Source organism: Carya illinoinensis, chromosome 2, assembly GCF_018687715.1.
Source record: "Carya illinoinensis cultivar Pawnee chromosome 2, C.illinoinensisPawnee_v1, whole genome shotgun sequence".
Classification (NCBI taxonomy): domain Eukaryota; kingdom Viridiplantae; phylum Streptophyta; class Magnoliopsida; order Fagales; family Juglandaceae; genus Carya; species Carya illinoinensis.
The window spans coordinates 33,225,798-33,237,064 of NC_056753.1; the positions used below are offsets into that span (position 1 = coordinate 33,225,798).

At 31.2% G+C, this 11,267-nt stretch overlaps 1 protein-coding gene across 1 annotated transcript; it reads right to left on the reverse strand.

Annotated features, from left to right (window-relative positions):
- Window positions 1–4,879: 4,879 nt before the first annotated feature.
- LOC122301097 (plastidic ATP/ADP-transporter-like) lies at window positions 4,880–9,762 on the reverse strand. The gene is made up of 5 exons (XM_043112184.1): window positions 8,782–9,762; window positions 6,905–7,159; window positions 6,320–6,463; window positions 5,891–6,238; window positions 4,880–5,601 (listed from the first exon to the last, which is right to left on the reverse strand). The coding sequence occupies exons 1-5, from the start codon at window positions 9,544–9,546 to the stop codon at window positions 5,236–5,238; spliced, it is 1,878 nt and encodes a 625-aa protein (XP_042968118.1). The 5' UTR covers window positions 9,547–9,762; the 3' UTR covers window positions 4,880–5,235.
- Window positions 9,763–11,267: the final 1,505 nt, after the last annotated feature.

Consider the following 11,267-nt stretch of genomic DNA (forward strand, 5'->3'; position numbering starts at 1 on the left):
TGAAGACGTCCTCTTGGTAAGTGATCTCCATTCCAAGCGACATCAACTTTAACGTGACGATATCACAAACAAAATCCTATTCAAAATAGTATTAAAAATTAGAATAATACTACATATAGTCGTAAAATATGGAAACGTCATATTGTCATTTTAAAAATGAGTTTGGTTTACCATTAACGGACTAATTTCTTTTTCACATAAATAGCGTATTTATTTATTTTTTTCAAAATAATTATACAGTATTTACACATTAACGATTATAAGTATCATTTCTCAAAAAATTAATATAAGTACTTTGGACAAAATTAGAAATTGACAGTGACCTAAAAAAATGTTCCAATAATAATTATCAACACACAATACTTTTCATAATATTTTACGCAATTATATTCACAAAGTTTATGGGTGTAAAAATTTCATAAAATGTATTTTTTTATTTTTTTGACCTTTTTATGGTGCCTTTTTTTATATATATTTTAGACTCTCTATACATTAATTTTCTCCTAAAAAGTTTTAGTATTAGAACTTTGCCATCCAAATTAAAGTTTCTGATTCTGTCCCCATACAGGATTATTGTAATGTTTCAAACGTTCTATAATAATCGTGTGCGTAATCTCTCCGAAAAAAGAGGCAGGAAAAAAAGGCCCGCACACTGTTCATAGTATGGAGTGGTTTCTCAATCTTTCTGTGTATATTATATATCTGTATATATTGTGTATATATAATTGGTACGGTAACGTTCTTAGCTTAACATGGTAGATCTTGTCAACCACGCAATAATATAAAAAAAATAAAAATATTTTATTAATGATAATAATATGTTTTAAGAAATGCAAATTTTACACACTCCTTTTGAAAAAAGTGAGACCTCTTATTAAAAAAAAAAATTCATATAAATATCATATATATTTTTTTAAGTGGTGTACAAAACTTCCACGTTCTAAATTTAGGAGGTAACCTGTCCAGTTCTGTTTAATTTTAAATATATTTTAGAATCAAATCGATATATATCAGTTTTGAGATTCGAACAACCGATACCATACCAGTTACAACCCTAAACCAATACTTTTAATTTTACCCATTCCAATCTATTTTTTCCATTATATTATATATAGCATATTATATATGCTATATATATTATAATATATACTATAGTGATATATTATAATATATATATAGATATTGTATTAGTATAACTATTAATATTATAGACGATAGTGATAATATATAGTTATTTATATAAGATTTTAAATTTTAATATTATTTTAATCAGTAATTTAGTATATACGAGATTATTTATATATATATTAGATATACAAATTATATATAATATAAAAAATCATATAAAAAGTATTTTATATAATATTAAAAATTAAAATATATATTTATATGAACTAGTGTTAGAAAAGGGAAAATTGATACCAGATCAATTTTGACCAATTTTGGAAAAAATTGAAACTGATATTGAATCAAATCCATTTAGATCCGGACCAAAACTCATTAGGTTGGTTTTTAGTGTTTTTAGTACCCCTATTTAAAACTGTAACATTCCAATAAAACGCTCAAATCACATGATGTATTCTACTATCTTCCAAAAAACCCAGTTAATGATACAATAGGATCCAAAATTATGATACTCTATATAATAAAGATAATGGTAGTTAATATATGAGATATTACATTATTTGAAAATGAGAAGTTCTTACTCTTTATCAAATTTTAATTAGACTTCAATCACATCTTTGATTAATCCTTTTAAAATATCTGTCATGTGATTTAGATATTTTATTAGAGCATTGCAAAAATTACAATATAATTTCTCTTAATAATATGTCTCATCGGATATATTATGTTATTATTATTTACTATATTTTGTTATTTGGTTTCAGGACAGCATTGGCAGTAATTAGGACAAGATAATTTCATAACAGCATATTTTCCAAGCATCATCGCGTCCACGTATATAGCTTAACAGAATGCTACTCGCTCGTGAGATAAGGAGGAATTAACTTCCTTCCACCCCTTCCTTTCTGATCTGCTTGTCCCATATGATTCAATTCGTTTTTCTTTTTTAATTTCTGTTCATAGATTTTCAAGCAAAGTGATGATGAAATACCATCTAGATCTACGGAGCCTGGCTAGCTAGATCATCTTCAATTTGAACGTGGACGTCTGCTCAAAAAAATAAAAAATAAAAATTATTTCATATGTAAAAAAACAATGACATAAAAATAAATTTATAAATTAATGTAACTTTACTCGATTTGTTAGATATATTTTAAAATAAAAATAATTTTGTAATATAATATAGTGATGTTAATTTTTAAATTTATTTTTATATAATTTTTTTATATTTTTCAATAAAAAATCATAAATAAGGCATGATAAATTGTGTCAAAATAGGCTAGTTAAGTATCCACGTGTTCTTCGAGTTACACGTGAATCTGACACGTACGTCGCGCGTTTCCAATAACTGCAATGTGGACATGCATCGCTAGCTCACATTCACAAGGTTGAATATAGATTTAACCGTCCGTAGTTCAACGCTACATTTGCCCACTGATTTATTTATTTATTTATTTTTAATTTTAATGATTAAAAAAATAATTTTAGTGTGTTGATGTATATCTTTTTAAATATTTAAAAATAAAAAAAATGTGAATAAAAAAATGAGATAAAAATAAAAGAAAAATGTTAGACTAACGATCACTTGCAGCTTTGATCGGTAAGCAGCAAGCAGAACATTAGCTCGATCTTAGATTTAAAAGAATTACATGTTATTCGATCAATTAGGTGTTTAAAATGAATTGAGTTGAATTGTAAATAATAGTATTTCGTAAATCTTATGAGTTTAAATTTTTAAAATCGAAATATGTTTTAACTTTTGAAAAATAATCTAGTAATAAAGTGATTATAAAAAATTAATATTGTAAATTTACACGATTTTATGCGATATATCAGATCTGATTTAGAATAAAAATAATTTTTATTTTAGAATAAAAATAATTTTATAATATAATATAAATCAATTTTTAAATTGTTTTTATGTAATTTTTTTATATATTAAAATATTTTTCAATAAAAAATCACCAATATACAAGGCATGACAAATTGTGTCAAAATAGGCGAGTTAAGTACACACGTGTTCTTCAAGTTACTCGTGAATCTGACACGTACGTCGCGTGTTTCCAATAACTGCAATGTGGACATGCATTGCTAGCTCACATTCACAAGGTTGAATATAGAATTTAAGAGAGAAACTAGTATGCCGTCCGTAGTTCAACGCTCCATTTGCCCACTGAATATATATATATATATATATATTTTAATTTAATAATAAAAAAAGTGATTTTAGTGTGTTGATTAATATTTTATATTTTTTAAAAATATTTAAAAATAAGAAATAAATGTGAATAATAAAATGAGATAAAAATAATAGAGAAATTTTGGACTAACGGTTACTTATAGCGATAAGCTATAAGCACACTAGCCTAACCTTAGATTTAAATGAATTACCTGTTATTCGATTAACTAGATGTTTGAAATGAGTTAGAGTTTAGTTAAATTATAAATAATAATATTTCGTAAACAAAGAGTTTAAATTTTTAACATTGAAATGTGTTTAACTTTTGAGAAATACTCTAGTAATAAAGTGATTACATAAATTAATGTGGTTTGATATGGTTTGTCAGATTATAAAGTTACTTTTATTGTAAATTAGATATGATTGATCACATGAATCCATGTCAATTTGTAATATTAATTTTGTGTAATTACTTTGTAGTTGTAGCACTCCTCTTAATTTTTTTTATGTATAAAGTAAATTGATATGAATTTAACTTTTTATAATAAGTTAAAAAAATAGTAAATCTTATCAATAATTAATTTGAAATAAGTAATTCAACAACTAAACACAATCTTATATAAGAGTATTTCACTCTAATATTTGTGATTCTCATCTAAATAAAACTTCTCTTTTTACCCTTTCTTGTTTTTTCAAATGGTATTACTCATGGAGGAGATATATGGATGATGATATATTCACTACTTTCTTATCACCTTTTTATTACTTTAGTGTATTTAAATTTTTTATTTTTTATATTATTTTCTTTTAAGTTTTTTTTTTTAACATCTTTAATTATTAAAAAAATTAAAAAAATATATAATTTTATTAATAGTTACTTTTTTAATTATTAAATAAATAAAAAAAAATTTAAAAAATAATAAAATATTAATAGGAGGGTAAAAAGTCTGTCATTATTCGATATATATATATATTTTTTATATGATGGGACATGCATACGCGGACGGTTCGCCCATTAATTTGCAAGCTACAACTACCACGTAAACTTTGATTCGTCGGTTTTTGTAGTCTGCGTGGACGTGGCCCACCCTTATTAAAATCCTGTCCTAATCGGGACCGGTTGATACCACCGATATATAGCGCACACATTTATGCAATTAATCAGGAATAATATGACATACAATTATAGAATGTATAAAATTCACAAAAAAAAAAATATAAATTCTATATTAATTTACTTTTTTTTAAAAAGTCTATACGACACTTAGTAACCATAACTAAAAATATTATTTCTCATTAATTAAAACCGACTTTTGTTGGAGAGAACTCCAAAACCAGCACATATTTATGCAAAGTCGGAAAGATTTCCTGTATGGAACTGTAGTGTTGTGGAGGGGTAGGTGAGGTTTCACGCTTCAACCCATGGGATAAGAAGCTCATGATATGAAAGGATTGAGAATTTTAGAGCCTAGCAACCAGACTGAATTCGTGGAGCAGAAGATGATTCAGTTGACAACGAACTCATTGTAAGTAGCCTTCAGTTTGTCAGCCAGAATGATGAGTGAATGAAAACTCTTTACGAATCAAAAGATGGAAGATCAATAACATCGTAAGATCAAGCAGTAGTTCCTATCGAATGAAAGTAAACTCGGTGCAAGCTATCATACATGCAATATTTGCACCAAGAAATTATTGTAGAAGTACAAAAGTAAAAAGAAAGGAACCCTCATCAGTATGGTTCCAAAGAAACTACAGAAACTTAAAGACTAAACAGAATGTAAGCTAATTATATATCGAAAACTGGACTTCGAAAACAGCAAGTAGCATACTTATTTTAAAGGTAGATAAAATTCTATAACCAAATATCTCACCCACTACTGCTCATCTGCTCCACTATTCTTCCTATTAAGCAACATGACGGCAGAAAATTATTAAATATTTTGGGGAGTTGAGGTTTCAGATGAGCTGTTTGTGGTGTCACCGGCAATTGGATTCAGCGCTGAGCCACTAGCAAGAGAGCCATTCCCAGTTGCATTTTCAGCCACAACTGGAATCTTGACAGCTGCTCTCTCCATCTCCTTCTCAAGCTCTTCCTCCCTTCGCAATGCAGTAAACTGGGTATCCAGAGATTTGGCTGCTGCTAACCACGTAAGAACAATCACCAAGAGTATTCCTCCAAGGTAAGGAGTTGAATTTGCAAGTGACCCAAAGGACAAGATCATAAACTGCTGAATCAGAGCACCGCCAGACTTCCCCAATGGGTTGCAGACAACATCAATGGCTGCCTTCCCTTTAACCTAAAGCAAGCAATAAAGAGGCAAAGTGAGCAGAAGGGCACACACAGTGACACACACACATATATAAATATAGAACTTGTTAGTTTCTAATAAAATCTCTGGAGTGTGGCGTCTCCTTAATTTTAGGCTTTAGGCCATGAAGATTCCCAGAGTTTTACTCTTTTACAAAATTCATAGACCTAAATTATTAAGACAACTTCAACTTCCAGATTAATTTTGGTTTTGAACATTACTGAAACAAATCTACGCCAATACTAAGAAACCTGGATAGTAATGTCAGTGTTCAGACCTTAGTTTCCTCATCCAAGGGAATATAGGCCATCTCCTTGCAAGGGTCAAATAAGCTGTACTTGGCACTCTTGCTGAATATGTTTTGCATGGCACCAACATATACAGCTGCAAGAAGAGGAGTAATCCCGAACTTTGCAAGAGAAGGTCCAAGAGGATCCCCAAATAATATCAGAGAAAAGAAACCAACTCCTGTCAGAAGCAGGACCGTGGGTGTGATCTTGGCAGCAGCCCCCCAACCGTATTTGTCAAATATGAATTGGCTCAGCAGCATCATCGTGAAAGTTGCTATTCCAGTGGCAGTTGAGAAGTCACCCATAAAGGAAGAATACTCATTTGGGCTTGGAAACTGCACATTTTAGAGTGTCAAAACCCTTTATGCAATAAGGCAATTCAGAAACACAATTGGAAAAATCCATCATAAGTTCACCTGAGCTTTGAGCTTAGATTTCCATGTAACCTCAACAAGATTGATGCTAATACCATATGCAACCACCAAAGTGGCAAGATCCCTAATGTATCTTGAAGAAACCAAGAATTTCAAGCTCTCCATTGTCCCCATCTTGGGCTTCTCCTGCAACAGCGAAAAACTACATATCAACAAATTTTTAACAACTACATCAATGATGGGGGGGGATCTGTCAAGTCTACAAAAGCCTTATTTTTAGCTGTGTGCGTGCATCTAGACAAGACATTCACATGCAGGAGAGTTGTGGTCAATGAAAATGAAACAACAACTATGGCTTCATCTTAATTGATATAATATGCAATGTTGAACAAACTATGAGGCATTGAATTAGCAGACCCAGCTAGCTATAAGAAACAACCTCGATTTAACCTACAAGATGGTAATCCATCATATCTCAGTAGCTTTCTAGCCAGTTTCTCAGGAAAGAGTGCCATATTAAGCAAAGGTAAAGGAACAAATGAAAATTCTAGCCAATTTTAATGTCTAACATCAACTAAACAAATTTAGACAGATTAGGGATCAACATGTTACTTTGCATTAGATTACCTTCTTCTTCTTACTACGGGTAGGAAGAGGAACATAATTATTCACCCACCAATACAGGAAACAAATGGCAAGCCCCATCAACACCACAATGCTCATCATTCCTTTAAGGGAAATGGCCCAACCATCAACACCAGGACCCAAGTTTTTCCTCAAATTTGAGAAGTACTTCACTGTTCGACCTGAGAATATAAGGGCAACGTTTGCCCCAAGACCAAACAGGGGATAAAATCTTTTGGCTTCGTCAACAGTAGTTATCTGCACAAAGAGCCTACAGTAGATTAGAGGATGACTAGAGGAAGACAGAAACAGTTATAACCAATGCTTTTTTGACAAGTGTTATAACCAATGTAAAGAAACAAATATGTAAAATGCTGTGAATTCACATAAAATTTTCAAAGACCAATTATATCAGCAGCAACCAAAATAATAAGATTTATTATAACTGAACATAGTTATAAGATTGAACCTTTCTTCCTGTTTCAGCCTTGGTGGGATTTTTAACTTTAATATGATTTCACTGTAATAAGATTGAACATAAACCCCAAGGGGTTGGCCCAAGTGATGAAGGCCTTGGTTTTAGGGTCTCACTCCCTTCAAGGTCCAAGGTTCAACACCTCATAAGTGCAAACAATCCTTTGGGGCCACACCCCCAGTGAAAAACCAGTAATTTAATCAGTTCCGTGTAGGGAAACTTCTAAGGGTGCGGTGCACGGGACTGAGGTTTACTTTGTAGGAGTGGATCCAAAGCGCTCTGCCTTGGAGAGGTTCCCCGACATTAAGAGAGAGAGAGAGAGAGAGAGAGAGAGAGAGAGAGAACATATTTATTTTAATTTTTAACTTTTATTTGGATTTTTCAATAATAGAAAAGCTGCCTATCAGCAGCCACCCTATCACTAACTGTAAGAGTACTATCGAATATTTGAGTCAACATCCAAAGTTTCCAATGTCCATCAGCTAGTTAATATTATGTTTAAAACCACGCATATTAATATTGGGAAAGGAAAACACAGTTGAAGAAGGAAGACTGTGATTTAAATAATCGAGAAAATAAGAATATCTAGAAAAGGCATTTACAGTGAGAAATAAATGCTAATCATTTACTGAATGAAGTAGCAGGTCCCTTTACACCATAGGGAGATAGCCTATCCCTCAGATGCCTATTAACTGTAGTTAACAGGAATTAATCAAATCACTGACGCAGACCAGAAAAAGTAAGTTCATATCCAGTTCAGCTACAATCTGTACTAGAGGACACCATAACATAAGGAACGCATAATTATACCACACTAATCTTAAAGGCAGAATCAGGCACTACTCAAAATGGATCAAATTAACCTGTTTATGAAGTAACATGTAAACTAGACATCTCTAAAAAAAAAAGACCCATCCAGGGCCAAGGCAAAATAAAAGAGTGAATGGGACTTTTTGCTTTGTTTTGTTTTTTAAAAGCCGGAAGAATAACAAGGTTTGACTATGACCATAAACCGACCTTCACTTTCAACCTCTGAGCATAATCTGTGATGAAAACTAAAGTATTCTACCAGGAAAATCCCTAATTTGTAACACATCCATGTAACGACACTGATATCCGCAGACCCACAAACTAGCGCCCATGGGAGCAGGTAAGAAGAACATAGGTAACCAATATAAAAGTCCACGTCACGCTAGAAGCAGATCTGCTCTATTATTTGAAACTTTGATCAGCCATAGGAAAGAATTAAATGGGGGAATTGTAACACCGTAAAACTTCATTGTCAATAAAATAAATATATGCTATACCAAAAAGAGTTGACATGAATATCTAAAAGCATAATATCCAAACAATCAAGCAGACAGATTATCTACACAAGTATGCTTCACGAGATAATCTTAAGTACCTGATTGGCAAACCCCCAAAACAAAACTGAAATCACCACACTACCCCAAAGTTCAGCCATGACATAGAACAAACAGAAGCTCCAGATCCTCATTATGGCAAGGGGGCCAAGGAACCTGGGGCCAAGTGTGTTGAGAAGCTTGTCCGCAAACGCCTCAGGGTGGATATAATTGCTAAGAGGATACATGAAAAATCCGAATGCCCCGAAGAAGCCTATGAAAGGCAAAATAACGGTATAGAAGAGAGCCTGCTTAGACAACACATTAGCCAGTTTGGTGTACAACAACATGAACCCAATAGCCATAGGCAAGTTCACCCAAGTTTTTAGAAAGGGAATAATCTCCGCACTACTCCCTTTGGCTGTCACAACCAATACATCCTTTGTGTCTCTGAGTATCGTATAGTTGAAAAGAATACAAAAGAACATCAACCCGAGTGGTATAATCTTCTTTATCGTCGTAACCTCCATACCCAAAATCTTTGGCTTCTCAATTTCGGCTTCACCAAATAGTGGCTGCCCATCAGCTGCTGCTGCAGCCTCAGCCCTACAGATAAACAAGTTTCTCTCTTTTTGACCAAACCCATGAGTTTTTGAGACAAAACCATTGAATTTCTGGAACCCATTTGAAGATAGACAAAACCCACTAAAAGATTTAGGATTTGGGGTGAAAAATCTATGCTTTAAGCCCTGTGACGGGGGTAAAACCCTGGCTTTTGGGTTCGGGGTAAGAGAAAGAAGTCCTTTGGTCTTTAGAACAGCCTCCATGTCTCCCTTAGGCCCCTTCAGAAAAACCAAGAACTTGGTTTTTTCAAGAGGAGAACATAAAGAGAGACACAGATAAGAGGATGGGGGAAGGAGGGATAAGGTGGCTGGAAGAAGATTATTTCTTCTCGGGAATGTGTTGGGGTAGACACAAAGATCATTTTATAGCAGTGAAGAAACAAAACCACCAAAACCCTCAGGCGTCAAGAAGGACAAAACTCAAAAGGAAAACCATAACAAAAAAATCCAAAAATTAAAGCAATAAAAGATTCTTATAACTCTTGAGAATAGTTGGGTGGTTTTTTTTTTTTTTTTTTTTAAATCTTATCTTATCAGTTTCAGCGGAATGACATTATGGTGCCAGTCTGCCAGAGCAGTTGGTTTATTTTCCAAGCTGTTTTTGAAAAAGGACATTTTGTTTTTCAGTTTCAGTAGAAGGAGATTAATGCCAGACCAGTTGGTTTGATTTCTAATCTCATACTCAAAAAGACAATACTCTCCTATTTTCATTTCAATATAGACTAATAATATTTTCAATATAAATTGTCATTTTTAATTATATCTGATTATTTGTCATATTTTTAATAATTTTACTTGTGAATCAGGCAAATAATATCCGCTTGAAATATTTAGATAATAGATATGATAAAAATGATAAAATTTAAAATTTAAAACATCATTTATTCTCAATATATACAAATGCGAAACATCAAACAAAAAATAAATAAAAACTAGATTTATAAGAAAATGTTACTCTTACTAATAGTTTATACGCTCGCTTTGACTCTTTTATTATTATTATTATTATTTTATTTAATGATTAAGTAAGTATTTTTTAATAATATTATAAATTTTTTAATTTTTTTAAAAAATATTTAAATATATTAAAAAATATATATAAAAAATAAAGAAAAAATCTCAAAAATATATTAGCGGGAGCCCCTACTGGAACTCCGAGTTGGAGTAGCACTGCCCAATTATAAAATAAAATTACAAAAAGCATTTCATAAGTTTAAATAAAAGACAAAATAATTTATAAATTTTTAATTTGCAAGTTGTCATGTCTATATTTTAAAAATATAAAAGGGATGTTCACAAGTGGGCAAAAGTATCACAAGTGGAATGTCCAAAATTACCAAAAGTACCGTTAAGATATTTCGACACTTTTTTTATCCAATGGGGTATGCTTCACTTTAGTAGGCATGTGACCCGTGAGACTCATATCAGTGAAAGTTACAATTGAGGACTGAGATGCAATCATACAACATCTCTAATGTGAGCTCATTAACTTCCTACCTCCCTACCATGGCTTTTTCAAGTTGTGTGTGTTTATTTATTTTTTCTAAAGAAATATATAAGGAAGATAAATGATATAACTATATACAGAAATTTCATAAAAGTAAAATTAATAATTAATAATAAATTTATAAATTGACGTAATTCGTTAAATTATAAAATTATTTTTATTATAAAATATATTTAACATATCATATTATGAATTTATTTTTATAAAATATTTTTTGAAATGTGTTACTTTTTTAATTATAATTTATTTAAAAATATATGGTTTGAATTTGATTAAGAAAAACTAAATAGAAAACAGTATTTGCCTGTTAAATATAAGAGATGGTATCTGCCTTCTCTTTTGATAATGACCAAATCTTTATCTGCTATTGACTAGAGTATGTCGAATGATTGGTAAATAATAATAAGTTAATTTATAA

Bases quoted from the DNA above. Each gene is read 5' to 3' on its own strand.
- LOC122301097 (XM_043112184.1), bottom strand. From the start codon at position 9,546: ATGGAGGCTGTTCTAAAGACCAAAGGACTTCTTTCTCTTACCCCGAAC. The intron at 6,239-6,319 runs GTGAACTTATGA...TAAAATGTGCAG, and splicing joins AATCTAAGCTCAAAGCTCAG to TTTCCAAGCCCAAATGAGTA. The intron at 5,602-5,890 runs GTCTGAACACTG...TGCTTGCTTTAG, and splicing joins CCTTGGATGAGGAAACTAAG to GTTAAAGGGAAGGCAGCCAT.